The 17,354-nt window shown below is 48.0% G+C and overlaps 1 protein-coding gene across 10 annotated transcripts in view; it reads left to right on the top strand.

Annotated features, from left to right (window-relative positions):
* Nucleotides 1-17,354, top strand: part of EHMT1 (euchromatic histone lysine methyltransferase 1) — a 155,839-nt gene that overhangs the window by 109,910 nt on the left and 28,575 nt on the right. For all 10 annotated transcript variants that reach the window (XM_081179654.1, XM_081179651.1, XM_081179652.1 and 7 more), the window contains 7 exons: nucleotides 3,714-3,859; nucleotides 7,303-7,446; nucleotides 9,372-9,598; nucleotides 11,667-11,834; nucleotides 13,024-13,106; nucleotides 14,290-14,396; nucleotides 15,310-15,432. In XM_081179654.1, the coding sequence (XP_081035780.1) occupies nucleotides 3,714-3,859; nucleotides 7,303-7,446; nucleotides 9,372-9,598; nucleotides 11,667-11,834; nucleotides 13,024-13,106; nucleotides 14,290-14,396; nucleotides 15,310-15,432 (998 nt within the window). The remainder of the gene's footprint in view (nucleotides 1-3,713; nucleotides 3,860-7,302; nucleotides 7,447-9,371; nucleotides 9,599-11,666; nucleotides 11,835-13,023; nucleotides 13,107-14,289; nucleotides 14,397-15,309; nucleotides 15,433-17,354) is intronic.

The following is a 17,354-nucleotide window of genomic DNA, read 5'->3' as shown; positions in this document are numbered from 1 at the left end:
TATCTTCGTTTTTTGCTTTCTGTTTTCCCCTTGCCAAGAAAAGAAAAAAGAGTTGTTCTCCCCTTCCAGTTTCCTCCAGTGCTGCTCCCTGTTCTCAGGCAAGAGGCATGTGACAAAATTCCAGAAGGGCTCCTCCAGAGAAGTAGAAGGTGGCACACAGCTGACGCATGCCAGAGGACCGCTTTGTAGAGCAGATGGGAGATTCCTGGCAGTCTGGCTGGGGCATCACTGAGCCACTGCTCAAGGCAGTCTGGCAATCCAGCCTTTTCATCTGGGCAGGAGCTGTGCCATTCCTGCTTAGTATTGGCTGGGTGCCACCTTTTGCATTTAAGAAGGTCCGTGGCTCTGTGATGTAGCACCTGCTTCTGGACCAGTGGGCTGAGTCTGCTGGAAGCAGTTTCCTATGTTCCAGAGGGCAGGACCTGGGTCAACAGGCTCAGATTACAAGTTCACAGCTCCAGTAGATAGGAATGCACTTGCTTGTGTCTCACAAAAAGGCCGCAGTGCCGCAGTAGAGCATCTGTTTTGCATGCCAAAAGTCCTGGATTCACTTCCCAGCAGGGCTAGGAAGCAGCCCATCTGAATTCCTGGTGAGCTGCTGTCAGTCAGTGTAGACAAAAAACAAGATGGACAAAAGGTCAATCTTGCAGGGTTTGTTTGGAGAAGTACAATGACAGTGAGTAGAATATCTGCAGACCATGCAAGAGGGTTCCCAGTTCAATCCCCAGTACCTCCAGGTTGGGCAGGAAGAGAACCCTGTCTGAAATCCTGGAGAGCTGCTGCCAGTCAGTGTAAACAAGAGGTGGACCCAGGAGTCTGACTTGTTTATAAGGCAGCTTCCTATGTTCATAAGAATGTATGGATGGGTGCAGAATTCTATTTGGACCTTCACCCTTATGTTTCCCATGTTCTTTTGTTGATGATGGTGCTTGTTTGTAGCCTGTTCACCCAGTTAGGCTTCAGTAGGCTGAGCAGACTCTTCATGATGCATGCTCCACAGTGCTTTTATGCTTAAGAAAAGCGATTCAGAAAAATCTGCCCTCTCCTCTCCTCCCTCCTCCTCCTTCCTGCGGTTGTTACCTCTGGAGAGGAGCTTGATGAGACAAATAACATTGATTTCAAGAGAGGTGCTTGCACCAACACTGCGACCAGTACATTGATTTCAAGTGGCAGCTGTTGAAAACCTGATCCAGGAAATGATGGACCGGTTTAACAATTCATTTTTTTAATGGCCTCTGTATCATCCAATTGCAAACATAGAGTCCTCCAAAAGAAATCTAGTTTTGAGCATTGTTTGGATTAGAAAAAAACCAAAATAAAATACAGTGGTACCCCGCAAGACGAACGCCTCGGAAGACGAAAAACTCACTAGACGAAGGAGTTTTTTGTTTTCTTAGCCGCTTCGCAAGACGCATTTCCCTATGGGCTTGCTTCGCAAAATGAAGCTTGCCCCGCAAGCTCCGGGGATAGCGGGGAAGCGCAGCGCGTCTTCCCCGCTGTCCCTGGACCTCTTTTGAAGCAAGGGGCGGCGGGGAGAAGATCGCTTCTCCCCGTTGCCAGCCCCGCAATCTCTGGATCTCCAGGGACAGAGGGGAAGGCGCGCGCACCTTCCCCTCTCTCCCCGGACCCCTTTTGAACCAAGGGGCGGCAACGGGGAGAAGCGATTCTCCCCGCTGCCCCTTCCCTTGCTTTAAAACAGGTCCGGAGACAGAGGGGAAGGCGCGCGCGCCTTCCCCTCTGTCCCCGGAGATTGCGGGGCAGGCAACGGGGAGAAGCAATCTTCTCCCCGCTGCCCCTTGCTTCAAAAGAGGTCCGGGGACAGAGGGGAAGGCGCGCGGCGCTTCCCCTCTGTCCCCGGACGGTCTCCATAGGAACACATTGATTGATTTTCAATGCATTCCTATGGGAAACCATGCTTCGCAAGACGAAAAACTTGCAAGAAGAAAAAACTTGCGGAACGAATTAATTTCGTCTTGCGAAGCACCACTGTAAAAGGAAAAAGAAAGGCTGTATAAGAATGTAAGAAATAGTCTTGCTGGAGCGGGCCAAAGGGCCAGGATCCTGTTGTCTCACTGGCCAACCTGATGTCTCTGGGAAATCCATAAGCAGGACCTGAGTTATCTCATGCTGGCACTGGAAACTCCGCATGGCTCTAGGCTTCTGCAGAGCATGAGACTGAGTCACCAGGCCTATTTTTATAGTGTAGGTGTGCTGCCTGCAGGGAAGGCTGTAGCTCAGTGAATCATAGCTCATCTGCTTTGCATGCAGGAAGGCCCAGGTCGAATCCCCAGCATCCTCAGCACTGGGAACATTGGTTGTCTGAAACCCTGGAGATCTACTGTCAATCAGTATAGACTGAGCTATATGCACCAATGGTTCTGTCTTGTTATAAGGCCACTGCATAATATAAGGCAACTTCAAAGCCAGCAAGCAGGACCTGGTTTTTGCTCCCTTAACAACTGGTATGCAGGGGCATACTGCCTATGATAATGAGTGTAGTATGCAGGTATCATGATTGCCAAGGCCCTTGACAAGCCTTATGCTTCATGTGTTTTTCTAAATTCCCTTTTAAGCCGTCGAAGCGGGTGGCCATCATTGCGTCTTGCAGGAAATTCAGTTCAATGGTGAATAGTGAAGGAGAATAGCTTTCCCCCCTGGGTTGCTTCAGGTATCCCGACTTTGATTGAAATAGGCTAGAGTTTGGAAGACTGTAGAGACTTAAGTGGAACCATAGAATTGTGGTATTGGAGGGGATCCCAAGGGTCATCTAGTCCAGCCCCCTGCAGTGCCAGAATATCAACTAATGCATACATGACAGATGGCCATCTAATCTCTGCTTAAAAGCATCAGTCCAAGAAAGGAGAGTACACCACCGTCTGAGGGAATCCATTCCACTGTTGAACAGTTCTTGCCATCAGAAAGTTCTTCCTGATCTTTAGTCACAATCACCTTTCTGTAGCATGATGCCATTTGTTTGTGTCCTACCCAGACTTGATTCCACCCCCCCCCCTTAGGGACCTTATACACCTAATCCAAAAGAAGTGAGTGTGAATCCACACTGAGTGAGGCAGATTATGTACACCCATACATCTGTGTAGGTCAGAGCTGCTGTGCTAGGCTCTCCACAGGTGGGCCACTGTTGCTTATCACAAGGGAGAGACAGCAAGAAGGTTGGTATTGTGCAGGTTCACCAGCAAAAGCTCCAGATTGTCTCTGCCTGGTGCATTTGCACTGCCCTGTCCCCTCCTCTTCCTTCACTTAGTTTATATATCATTTCCATCCTGGAGGTCTGGGAAGGACTGCCAGCCTGCCTATGTGAAGATGCAGGCTGGAAGAATTGCAAAGTGCTTGGGGTGTCTTGTCTATATGGGGCCTTCAGAATGTCAGACATTCTTACACAGCCTTGACCAGGCTTCCTCAACCTCAGCCCTCCAGATGTTTTTGGCCTACAACTCCCATGATCCCTAGCTAGCAGGACCAGTGGTCAGGGATGATGGGAATTGTAGTCCCAAAACATCTGGAGGGCCGAGTTTGAGGAAGCCTGGCCTTGACCATAAATAAATAAATATGAAAATGAAGTTGCCAGCTAGTGACTGTTTACAGCCTGTGTTACCATTGTGCAGAGGTTTCCCTCCCTTCTCAGTCTCCTTATGTGGATTGCAGGAGAATTGGGTGGTTTACTTACTCTTTGTGTGTGTTGCTTTTTCCTGCAGGTCTTTCCAATGGCCCTGAAGCAATGGAAACAGACAGCCTTCAGGAAGCGCCTCTCTGTAGCTGTCGAATGGAAACTCCCAAAAGCCGGGAGATCACCACACTAGCCAATAACCAGTGCATGGCAACTGAGAGTGTGGACAAGGAGGTGGTGTCACCCTTCTCTCTCTCTTTTTCTGTTGATCATTGTAGTTGGCACATGGCACCCTCCATTGGAGCATCATCTCTGCTTGGCAAGGGACCTGGTTGGCATGTCCTACAAAGGCACATGCTAATCTCCTCCTTTTCCTCAAAATAACTAGTGCTTGCCACACACAGACTTGAAAACAGTCCATACATGGGGCTTCTTTCTTGCTCAGGTTCTGAAGTGTGCAGCTCGTCCGCAAGGACCAGGGTGGGTGGGATCCCAGGCAGAGAGGGCATTGAAGTCTGGAAGAGAGGTAACTATTTATCGGAGATGGAAGCAGTCCATAATATCCAGAGATAAGCCCTGCCAGAGCTGGCCAAAGTGCCTTCTAGTCCAGCATCCTGTTCTGGCCAGATGCCCCAGATGGAAAGCCTTGCAAACAGGACCTGAGTGCAACAGCACTCTCCCTACCTGCAGTCCCCAATAAACTATTCAGAGGCCCCTCCAGCAGTGCAGGTAGTACACAGGGACAGAGAAATCTGCCTTATATGATCAGATCATTGATCCATTTAGCTGAGTATTGTCTACACCAGGCATAGGCAAACTCGGCCCTCCAGATATTCTGGGACTACAACTCCCATCATCCCTGACCACTGGTCCTGTTAGCTAGGGATGATGGGAGTTGTAGTCCCAAAACATATGGAGGGCCGAGTTTGCCTATGCCTGGTCTACACTGGCTACCAGCGGCTTTGCGGGATTCAGGCATGGAATCATTCCCAGGCCTACGTGGAGATGTTAGATTGAACCCGGGACCTTTTGCATACAAAGCGTTGGTCTTCCACTGACCTCCCCCGAGTCATTGACCTTACTAGGGTGTTGAGAACAGAAACTTTCCTGCACAGAGGTAGCTAATGCTTCAGCTCACTCTTAAGAGCACGAGACACGCCTCTTTGCTGGAATTAGCTGTTTTGTTTTGCCGAATAATAATAATAATAATAATAATAATAATAATAATAATAATAATAATAATACCTCCCATGTTTTGTGCATGGGTGCATAACCAAAGCACAACAAATTAAGTTGGGGTGGAATGTGGATGCCTTGGTTTCTTCTGAATTGTGCAGCCCATGAAGTACGTCAATACCTTACACTTTTCACAAAGTTCCAGGTGAAATAATTGTGGTTTGCACAGGGATTGTCTCCCCAACCCCCAGATCTTGCAGAGGTCCTATGCTTGTGTTTCCCACCTCCCCTCCCCACTCTTTCCCTTTCTAGTGCTGTCTCTGATGAGCTCCGCTGCCACTGGCTGTTCTGTGGCCCAGTAAAGTTCTCTGATGCTGCTGCAGACTGCATGCCAACAGCTGCCACCCCGTAGTTTCTCAATTAGCCACCGCTGGGGGAGCCAAGATCTAATGAGTGCCTGTGGTCAAGGAGATAACTGGCAGATTCTTCTCCTGCTACCATGGCTTCGATGGCATCTCCTCAGGACTGATAAACAGGGCCAAAGAGTTAGGCTGGGTGCTTTCTCAGATCTGTGTTTGGGAAGAAGGGTGGCTGTGTTCTACCTCTACTGCTAGAGAGAGGGTGCCTCTGAATGCCAGTTGCCTATGTAGAGAGTGTTGTTGTGCTCAGGCCCTTTTGGGGGGCTTCCTATAGGCATCCAGTTTTCTATTGTAAAAGCAGGACACTGGGCTACATGGCTCTTTCTCTTCTTAACAGCCTTAAGGAGTTCCAGTTCTAATCCCTGATGGATGAAGTCCAGATTCTAATGGCTTTTGTGTACTTAGGAGGAGTGGAGAATAAAGGATTGTTACGTTCTTATGAATGCAAGTTACATCTTTTCCTCCCCCCCCCCATATTTTATTAGCCATAACTTCCCACCTTAAAATAGGGTGTTTCCAGGGGGCACGATATGTTCAAACAGAGTGGACAGGAAAACACAGAGGGTTTTTGGAAGCCCAAGTGCAGGTGCCCTTCTTGTACAATTTCAGGCATGTTAATGTTCAGGAAGGAAGTGCTAGGGCTGGTTCATGTGTGCACAGTCATCACTTGATGACTGCAACAGGTACAGGAGAAAACTGCTCTTAAGGGAAGGGCTGTGATTCAGTGGTAGAGCATCTGCTTTGCCTATAGGGTCTGATCCCAGGTATGGCTGGGAGAGACCCCTGCCTAGAACCCTGAAGAGCTGCTGTAGGCAGTAGATGAGTGAATGCTCTGGCTCTGTATGAGGAAACATCCAATGTTCCAGAGGGTAGGACCAGGCATCTCCAGGTAGGACTATGAGAGATTCCTGTCTGAAACCCTGGAGAGCAGTTACTGGCCAGCATAGTCTTGAGTCTACATAAGCTTCCTCTGTTCCTGACATCAAGTGATGACTTGCATGAGCGATTAGGCTATAACAGACTGTTTTGAATTTGAGCTCACATGTTCAGGTGCCAGGCATCAAGTGTAGAGAAATGAAGTGATGTGCAGTGTACAGTCCTGATTGCCTCAACTCAAAAGAAGATACTGTAGAGTTGGGAAATGTTCAGGAAAGGGCAACCAAAGTGAACAAGGGAATGGAGTGAAAAGGGACTTTTTAATTTTGATTAAAGGCAAAGTAAGAGGTGACATGATGGAAGGCGAGTAAAGATTAAAGATGGATTAAAGGCGAGTAAGAGGTGACATGATGGAAGCCATCCCACCCCACCCGAAATCCACCCTCATCAATTAGAAAAAGGCAGCTCACCACTGCACTCACTCACAGAGCGAAGCTCTTTGCTCCTTTCCCTTGTTTAGAATGGGAGGGAGCAGTGGCGCAGCGTGGGTTGTCAGCACCCGGGGCAAGGCAAGTAATTTGCGCCCCCTAACCCGTGGATTTGCGCCCCCTAACCCTAACCCCCAGATGTTGCGCCCGGTGTGGCCGGCCCCCCCTGCACCCCCCACGCTACGCCACTGGGAGGGAGGATGTGTGCCCAGACTTGGCCCCCAGTGAAATGTGGGCATGTTTAACAGGATGTTCAGTTCAGGAAAGGCAGGGCCAATGCGAACAGGAACTGAATAGAAAGAGCAAATTGGGGGGATAAATGGTGAGGCCTTTTGCAGGTGCCATAAGGAGGTACTGGCAGACACACTTGTGCCTGCAGGTGCTGCTTGGGCACGTCTTGGTGCAACGCACCTCTTCTTTAAACAGGACTGAGCAAGAAGTGGAAGACGTTGCTCCCACGTGGCTTGCCTTTGGTGATTCTGGAACTGTGTTTAGTCCTCGCCCTACAGCCATGTGCCAAAGAGAGTAAAGTGGAACATTTCTCGTGCTGATATGAAGTATTAAGCTGCTTGGTGTGCATGTCTTTGAAATGGGGGCTTTCAGTTCAGCCAGTTCAGTGTGTGAACTCTCAATGCACAGCACAGCATAGCAGAGAAGAAGAGTTTGTCCCCCCCCCCTCTGGTGCACTCTCCAAGAATGACGTCTTTTCCTCCTCCAGCTAAGCCGTTGCACAAGCCAGGTGCTGAAATATGAGCTGATGCGCCCTTCTAACAAAGTCCAGTTCTTGGTACTTTGTGAGGACCACAGAGGGAGGATGGTGAAGCATCAGTGCTGCCCAGGTTGTGGCTTCTTTTGCACTGCGGTAAGTTTCTCTTTTGGGCCAGAGGGTTGGTGGGCCAGGGGTGTTTGTGCTGGGCTGGCAGGAGAAGAATGACAGTGGCCTTTGTAGGAAAGGGCACTTTGCTCCCCACTTTTGTTGCATTCTTTAAAGAGGACAAAAAGAATTATTGAAATGCAGGCAAGGTAGAAAGTTATGTGGCAGTTGTGGGGAGCCTGTGACCCTCCAGGGTCTGCTGGATTACCACTTCCACCAGGCCAAACCAGCATGGCCAGTGGTCAGGCATGATGGGAGCTGAAGTCCAATGGTGTGTGGAGGGTCACAGGCTCCCCATCCCTTCTCTGCGGTACGGGTTTGCAAACTCTATTGTAGGAATGTAGGACTCAGTCAAACCAAGAGTCAGTCTAGCTGAGTATTGCCTACAGCAGGGATAGCCATTACGGTGCGTCACAGATACTGTTGGACTACAACTCCGATTGTCACTGAGCATTGCCTGTGCTGACTGGGACGGATGGGAGTTGTAGTTTAGCAACATCTGGAGGTTACTACATGCTGCTTCTGATCTGGAAGTGACTTTCCAGGATTTCATATGATGTATGAGCAAGTTTTCTTAAAACACAGGTTCAAAACCTCCCCTATTTGTAGGAGATTGTTGATCTCTGAGGTTGCCGCATTCTTTAATGTGGTAGTGGGGTTGGGGTGGCAGGAGGAGCACACACTAATGCAGGTTTGGAGAACCTGTTGCTGGACTGCAGCTCTCACCATCCCTGACCACTGACCATACTGGCTGGAAGTCTAGACCTTACCTATCCTTGACCTTTGAGTCATGGAGGGCTGTCCCTCAGCTCACTGTGGAACTACAAGCAGAGCTCACTGTAGAACTACAAGCCACCTGTTTGGGGATGGTCTGAATCTTTGGATTTCCTGCATCCAAGGGGAGATTTGACTAGAAGCCCTGCCTCTGTTGTGTCATATGACTCTTTTCTAGCTTTCAATCTGACAATCCTACAGCCCACACAATATTTCTTTCTGGCTCAGGGTGAATTTTTCACCATTGCCGTAAGAGATGCAGGAAGCTGTGGGCCAACCACTCTCATCATCCCTGATAATTGGCCATGCTGGCTGGGGATGGTTGGAGTTCGTTGGAGCCCAGCAATGCCTGGAGGACATTTCCTGCCCTATTGAAATCAAAGGGTGGCATCCAGCGATACTTGTCAATTCATCGAAAATAATGAGCCTGTGTTACTCATGTCAATAAATGTCAGTGAATCAGCTTTGGATGAAAGCCAAAACTTTTGTGTAGGATAGAGGCTTTGATTTGTGGCACTGACCACATCATGACAAGGAATAGGGCATCTAGTTGTCTCTGTTGCAGGGTTAGGGAACTTGTGTCCCTCTGAATATTGTTAAGAGACTCCGGCTCCCACCATCCCTGACTATTGGCCAAGCTGACTATGGCCCATGGGTGTTGGAGTCCAGCGGCACCTGGAGGTCACCGGGTTCCCCATCCCTGCTCTTACAAGGCAGCTCCCTCTCTCAGAAGGGAATAACTCAGTGCTAAGTAGACCTGTTGGCCACTGTGGGAACAGAACTTGATGGGTCTTTGGCCTGATCCAGCTGGGCCCTTCTTACATTCTACCTCCGCTATTGCAGGCACTATGGCTCGGGAGGCCAAGTAGGGAGTGCTGTTGCGCTCGGGTCTTGCTTGCAGGCTTCCCACTGGGGCATCTGCTTGGCCACTGTGAGAACAGGATGCTGGACCACCCAGGTGAGCCTTTGGTTTGATCCAGCAGGGCTCTTCTTAAGGTCTTCTGTAAAAACTGCGTTCAAAGTACGATACTCTCCAGCAGGTAGAGGTTGAAAAACCTCAGCCAAAGGCGAAGCACCACTTGGAGATGTGTAACTCATGGATATTCCTTCTTTGCATTGTGTCTCTTTTCTTTAACCAGGGCACTTTCATGGAGTGCCAGCCAGAAAGCAGCGTCTCCCACCGGTTCCACAGGGATTGTGCCTCCCAGGTCAAAGGCACGAGCTACTGCCCACACTGTGGGGAAGAGGCCTCGAAGGCCAAAGAAGTGACTATAGCAAAGGCGGACACAACCTCCACGCTTCCGCTGAGCTACGAGCTGAAGAAACCTGGGACTTCTGAGGGGAGGGCAGACACGACAACCGGAAGGTGAGTCCAGAGGGTGGTGGTGCTGAGCATGTGTTGGGGCCCACTGCCCACCTCCCCAGCCATGCTCAGCATTGTTGTTCCTTTCTGTTCATTTTCACTCTTTCAAGAGTGAGAGGGGTAGGGGGGGTCTCAGGTCCAGGGCAAAATGTTCCCTGGTACCTGCTGCACGACACACGTCCTCACCAGCCCTACTGTACACCCTCCTTGAGTGTTTCTTCCCTTGCTAGAATGTGTGCTTGAGCTCTGTCCGAATGAAAGACAGAGAGGAGTGGTTTTTTTTGTGTGTGTGTTTTTATGGTGAGGGTGCGTAGAAGCAAGCCGACTGTGCGAAGCTAACAATGTGCACTTTTTTGCCCCCACCAATTTTGCCTCTGGCCCCGCTGGCACATGGCCCCTGGAAGGTTGCCCAGGTAGGAATGTGGCTCTTTGGGGTGGAGAAGGTTCCTCACCCCAGGTCTGCTTTGTGAAGTGCTACCCTGTTTGGTATGCCTTGCCTTGCTGCTCACAGCCAAGGTTGCAACAGCTGGCAGCCGTCCACAGAATCCACTTGCAAAGCTGTGACCTCAAATGCCATCCTCTCTCTGGCCATTAAGTCTCCCGTAGGATGCGCTATGCACTTGGCTCTCTTGGAATGCACCACTTCATCCTGTAGGAAAGCAGGTTGCATGTTTTGCCCCTACATTATACACTCAAGCTTGGCAAGTCACAGGGAGAAGAACTATGTGCTTCTGCCTCACATGTTAACTTTCTGCTGTGAGAGTTACTATTTTTTAATAGTGAGGGCTGGATCTAGGTAAGCTGCTTCTCCTACCTGCAGCCTGAAGGGAAGCAATCCAGTGAGGGCTGTACTGTCCATGTTCTCTGCCTTTCTGCTAAAAAGAGCTGGACTACACAGTAAATGGAGAGAAGGATTTTAGGTGGAGTGGTTACAAAACAATGGTGTGATGATACTGAGTATTTGCAAACTATTTGCCTTTAAAGCCTACATCTTTTTCCTTGCTTGATGCAAAATGCGAGAGTGTTATTAATGGTTTGTGGAGTGTGCATTTAACAGAGAAAGCATCCTCATACTGAGTCATCACTGGCCCATCCAGCTCAGGATTGCCCACACTGACTGGCAGCAGCCTTCCTGGTTTCTAGGGATGGAACCAGGGACTGAGCGAGGGACCTACTGAATGCAAAGCAGATGCTCGTCTTGCCCCTTATATTTACTGAATTGATTCCTGCTGTCTTCAGGTTAGATTCTTCTGCAGATACCATCTTATCAGAAAGTCCATTCCACACAATGCAGGAAGGCGGCCTTTTGTGCTCCCTTAAAATACACAAGGAGCTGCCTTATTCTAAGTCGAAACCATTGGTGCACGTAGCTCAGTGTACTGACTGGCAGTGGCTCCCTAGGGCAGCCTTTCTCAACCTATGGGTCCCCAGATGTTGTTGAACTACAACTCCCATCACCCCTAGCTAGCAAGGCCAGAGCTAAGGGATGATGGGAGTTGTAGTCCAACAACATCTGGGGACCCACAGGTTGAGAATCGCTGCTCTAGGGTTTTTGGACAGGGAGTGTTTCCCAGCCCCATGTAGAGCTGCCTGGGATTGACCCTGAGATCTTTTGCATTCATTCATTCATTCATTTATTTCATAAAATTTATATACCACTTAACTCTGAAAAATCTCAAAGTGGTTTTCAAAAGACAAGACAGTAAAACCAAGAAAAACTCACAACCATGCTTTAGAACATGCAAAGGTTAAAGTATTGAAACAGATAAAATCACCTGAGCTTTTCTAAGCCACCTGGGTAGGCTTGTATAAGCAGGAATGTTTTTAGCAGGTGCCAGGAAGAGAACAGTGAAGGCACCTGCTTGATCTCAACAGGCAGGGAGTTCCAAAGTGTAGGTGCTGCCATACTAAGCAATCAAGTGCTTACAAATGTGGAACAGGTGTTATGCGGCACCTGTAGCTGTGCCAGTTCCACCACTCAAAGCAGTCAGGTGGGCACATGTGGGCTACCCACATCATGCAAAGCAAATGCTACGGCCCTCCCTTAACCCTTCCTCTTTTTTGGTCACAGTGGGACTGGAGCACAGCTGTCTGAAGAAGTCCGGTCTGAGACTTCGTCTGCTGAGGGATTTGACTTGGCCGGGACATCTGCCTTTCCCAAACCTGCCCCAGCCTGTCTCTCCCAGGGACCAGTGAAAGAAACCTTGGAAAGCGCCTTGATCGCCCTAGATTCCGAAAAGTAAGAATGAGCTGGCTGTCGGCCCATGGGAATTGTCTTGGTAGTTTTTGTGGATGTTACCTGGGTGTGGGCCCAGTCAGTCTCTTGGAAGCCAGGACATATTTAGCAGTAACTTAGAGAAGGGCTTTTGGTGTGGCTTCTTCTCCTGTTCTTTTCTTTTTTCTTTTAAAAATTAATTTTACTAAAGATTTTCACGAAGTACAAAAGATTGCACAATCTCTTTTTTGTTCAGATTATAACAAATTATAATATAACCATATAACAGATTATATTCAGTATAAGACTATGGTATCCGGGGGAGAGAGCGTGGAGGTTCTGTGGCAATGCATTCCTGTTCAGATACGACAGGTGCCTGCTACCGGCACTTACCAGAAGGAACTGAAGACATTTTTGTTCCAGTAGACTTTTCTAGCTGAATAAATCGGGTCTTTGCCAGAAGCACCTGCTCATTAGTGTTTTAGTCTTGTCTTTAAATGCATTTTTGTGTGTGTGTTTAACTGTTTTTAATTTGTGTGTGTGTGTGTGTGTGTGTGTGTGTGTGTAAACCTCCTTGAGACAATAGTTTAGAAGGCGATTAAAAAATCCGTGTTGTTAATAAATAATAATAACCAGCCTTTTGTATGTAGGACCATACTTGCCTAAATTCCTGTCACCAAATTCTGATCATTTATCAGGCAGTTAAGAAACCCAGTAACTGAGCTTAGCTAAAAAAAAGAAAACAACTAGCAGAGCGTTATTTGCTCTTTTAACAAGAAATAAGCAAACAGAAATAGCCTTGGTTGACTTGTTGATGTTACGTGGGTGTGGAACTGATCAGTCTATTTAGAAGCAGGATAATGAGCATAATGAACAAAGAGTTAAAAGAAGCAGAAGAAAAAGTTGACCATGCAAGTAGACCTCAGCCAACTGGGTGACTATGGTCATCTGTCAGTAGGGCAATACACCAGTCCAATACATTGGATTCATGTCAGTGTGGTGTGGACAATAACATGGGGGAGCCGAGTTCAAATCTCCACTCGGCCACCACTCTGCTCACTGGGTTACTTGGGGCCACTCACTGTCACCTCAGCATCCCTACCTCATAGAGTTGTTGTGAGGATTTTTTTAAAAACTGGCGTGGGGGTGGGGGGTGAGAGGAGATGTTAAAAACTCTTCAGTAATACTAGTAATAACTGTTTCCTTTTGACAGACCCAAGAAATTACGGTTTCACTCAAAGCAGCTGTACTTCTCTGCCAGGCAAGGGGAGCTGCAAAAGGTTCTTCTCATGCTGGGTAAGTGATTCCCCCATGTTTTTCTTAACTGATGGATAACTCCCATCACATGGCAGAGGCGAGTTTTGCTCCTGCTGAGAATGTAGCCTTGATTGATGCCTTGGAGGAGGAAGGGACTGCACTTTAGAAGAAAGTATTTGCGCCAAGACTTCACCAGAAGGCTCATAGAAAGAAACCTCAGTTGAACCCCCTCCCAAAGTATTTAGTTATGTCAGGGCAATTATATCAGGGCTAAATAAGCGGATATATTGTTCTGCCTTGTGGTGGAGCAAGGCTCAACCAGGGTGTAGAATAAAAGTGGGGTTCAAGTAGGCCAGGCCAGTGTTCTGATTGTGCTCTGGGGAACCCCGAGCTCTGTAGTTGCACCAGCAGCAAAAAGGCTGAACTGAAACCTTTCATAGCCGTAGCTTGCTTGCATTTCACCTGAACTGGGAAACCTACAGTTAACAGTGTTGGAAGAAGCCAGGATGTTTAGCCAGCTTCAAGGTACAGGCTAGTCTTCTTGCAAACCTTAGCTTATCAAATTTGGACAGCATGGGTATCCATAGAAAGCATAGTGGTGTAGTGGTTAGAGTGTTGGACTTGGTACCTGGGAGATGAGGGTTCACCTCCCCACTCAGCCGTGAAACTTCTTGGACCAGTTGCCTAACCTACTTCCCAGGGTCCTTATGAAGATGAAACAGGGAGGGGGAGAAGTTTTTGTGCCACCTTGAGCTCCTTGGAAGACAGATGGGCTAGAAATGTAATAGCAAGTAAATAAAATATAGCCAGTAGAAGGCTTCCAGGTAGATTGGTCGATTTACTTGTGTTTGTGGCCAAAAGAGTAATTCATATCTCTGCGTATTAAGCTAAGGTGTGATGATCCCAGGTGTGATCTTTTCCTTTAGTGGGAGGCTGCCTCACAACCGTGGCAGGATCCTGAGCGAGAAAAAGTCTTTGCTGTCATCAGGACCGTCTCCTGTAGGTCACGAGACTATTTGGTATCCCAGCTGTGTAATGGGGCAATTCTGTTTGCCTATGGAGGCTTCCTGATAATCATAGAATCATAGAATCAATCCTCTCCAGATAGCCAATATTATCAAGGAACCAGATACAATCTTGCTCCAGGTGCCCCATCAGAAACAGCCTTCCTATGACTCTGTTCCCCTTGACTTTACACTGTGGGTCTGTGTTTGTTTTGTAGTGGATGGGATCGATCCAAACTTCAAGATGGAACACCAGAACAAGAGAACTCCTCTCCACGCAGCAGCGGAGTCAGGACACATGGACGTTTGCCACATGCTGATCCAGGTTTATCCCAGTTTTTTAGTTGTTGTTTTTTTGGGGGGGGGGTGTCAAAAGGGTGGGTGTGTTTCCTTGTCACTGCTCCTGCCAGTGCATCTCTCTGCCAACTCCCACTGCAGAAGCCCCATCCCTGTCCAATCAACCAGTGGTTTCAGGTTTTCTATTCTTCCACTTAAACAGATGCCGAGCCTGTTCTAGTTTAGAAGGAGCGTATTGCGAAATCCTACTAGGGATGAGTCATGCTGATCTGGGACTTTAGTTAAGTGTGAATTGATAGGATGTTAAGGACCCCTCTGAGGTTTTCACAGGGTGTTTTGGCTGCCCTTTAAAAAGAGAGAATTAATTAACCTTTCATCCTGTGTGGTGTAGGTTAGAGTGCCAGACTAGGACCTGAGACGCCCAGGTTCGAATTCTTATCCGGCCATAAGGCTGTGTGTGTGTGTTTTTGTTTGTTTATTTTATACAACACCCTTCATCCAAATATTATAGTGCAGTTTACAGTATAAAAACACAAAAAGCATAACATAACAACAACAAACACACCTAACTCCCTGACACATATAAAAAGTCAAAGTTTGCTTAATCAGCCAAAGGTAAAGAGGAAAGTTTTTGCCTGGTGCCTGGTAATAGATAACGAAGGCTCCAGGTGAGTCTCCCCAGGCAGAGAATTCCACAAATAGCAAATATAGAAGGCCACAGGTTAGCCTCCCCAGTGCACTAGATGAATGACAATGTGACTTACTCCATTTTGTGTTGATGAACTTCTCTGCTTTCGGGTTGCATTGACCCAAGCCATAGGCTCAGGGGAACAGGAAGCTGCATATTTCTTAGTGACACAGGATAAGTTGTTAATCGGCCATGAGCCCAGCTGTGTGACTCTCTGCAGTAACTGTTACCATGTGTATCTGTCTTGGCACAGGCTGGCGCTAATATAGACACCTGCTCTCAGGACCAGAGGACCCCCCTTATGGAAGCAGCAGAGAATAACCACCTGGAGACTGTGAAATACCTCATCAAGGCTGGAGCATTAGTGGATCCCAGGGTACTGATGGCGTCTGGATTTTTTTATATCTAAGGTGGCAATGGTTTCATTGGCATGTCAGATTATGACTCAGTGCAAATGCACAGGAAACGCAGGGTCTGAGAGGAGAGAGCGGACACTTTGCTGCTCAGGTTGTTTTGCTGCTGAGCTAAGCAGTGACTTTGCTATGTCATCATCAAAACCTGGGTTCATGGTTTACATTTATCCAGACTAACCACGACCCATAACCAAGGTTTGTCGTATGCTTTGCAGCTTGCGGTCTGTCTGGAAGAGCTAAAGCACAATCCTTGGCTCCGATGACGTGCTAAACTGAACCTTATCTTTTGTCAGCAGAGTGACTGGGAGGAGGAAAGCAGATGCAATCTCCTTTCTGAGAGTCCACACACTCGTGTGTTTGTGCTGAGACACTAATTGGCTTAGTGTGACGTGCAAACCAGGACATGGTGTGGTGTTCTGCCCTCATTTGCAATGAGCTATTTGTCGCAAGATTGCAGGTTGTTTGCAAACTTTTTTTTTTTTTTTTTTTAAAATGTCCTAGGACAGAGAATTTTAAAGCAGTTCCGGGGCTGTATTGGCTGATTGATTGATTCAATTTCTATACTACCCTTCATCTAAGGATCACAGGGTGGTTTACAGTATAAAAACACAAAAATAAATAACACAATAGCAAAGAAAACAATATGCTGTCCCCCCACAAGGTTTGAAAGGCCATAGGTTGTTTAATTAGCCAAAGGCCAGGGAGAGGAAGAATGTTTTCACCTGGTGCCTAAAGATATGTAAAGAAGGTGCCAAGCAAGTGTCTCAGGGGAGAAGGTTCCACAGATGGGGAACCACCACAGAGAAGGTCCATTCTTGTATTGTTACCCTTCAATCCTTGCATAGAGGAAGCATACTAAGAAGGGTCCGAATCAGTTCATTTGGGGAGGGTTTTGCCTTGCGGTTTTGCAGTCCTGAGCCATTTCAGGCTTTATAGGTCAAAACCAGCAATTTGAATTGGACCCAGAAACCAATTGGCAGCCAGTGGAGTTGGGCCAGGATTGGCCTTATAGGCTGAAACCATTTTGCCCTGGTGAGTAGCCAGGCCGCTGAATTCTGTACCAGCTGAAGTTTCCAAACCATCATCAGAGGGCAGCCCCACGTATAATGCATTGCAGTAATCTAACCTAGAGAGGCCCCAGAATATGGACAACATATCAAACACACCTCTTTTTTTCCCCTTTGCTGTTTCTTCCTTTTCGCTTGTGGCAAGCTGTAGCATGGATGACAACAGGCCAGTTTGTGCTCGCAGGCAGTCACCTAGCCATTTCCTCCAGCCTCAAGATTTTGAGATTTAGTGTGTGGGATATACCTAGGGCCATGGTAAATGCTGAGGACAGAGACCTGCACATTCCACCATGTTACTCTGCTGCTGCAAGAATTGCACTGGCTGTCAGTTAGCTACTGAAGGATAGCCTGATCTCACCCTCCACTGCCTCAGCCTGAGCAGAAAGGTCTGCCTTGGCAGGACATGAAAATGGATACAGCAATGAGGCCAGACACACCTCGGATGGGAGGGCATTCTGCACCATTGGGGCCACGAAAGAAAATGTCCCACATGCAGTGCTGCTCCACAAACGTCACAGGGCAGCAGACATGCTAGCAGGACCTCCCTCTTCCTCTGAGTGGGAAACATCTAGCCATTATTAAACTACGAGCCCATTAACCCTGACCATCGGCCGTGCTAGTTGTGACTGGTGGAAGCTGTGGTTTGGGAGCTGCCAATTAGCCACCAGGCTAAATTCAAGGTGCTGCTCTCGCCCCTTATATACCCAGCCAATCAGTGTGCTCTGCAGGGGAGGGCTCTCACAGACACCAGGCTATCTTGCTCACCCATATGGAGGATAACAGGGAAAGTGTGGGGAAATCAACATCTGTTACCTTCA

Source organism: Podarcis bocagei (genome assembly GCF_964188305.1).
Source record: "Podarcis bocagei genome assembly, chromosome: Z".
Lineage (NCBI taxonomy): Eukaryota > Metazoa > Chordata > Lepidosauria > Squamata > Lacertidae > Podarcis > Podarcis bocagei.
Note: the sequence above shows the minus strand (reverse complement) of the source record. Positions and strands in the feature narration are given on the sequence as shown.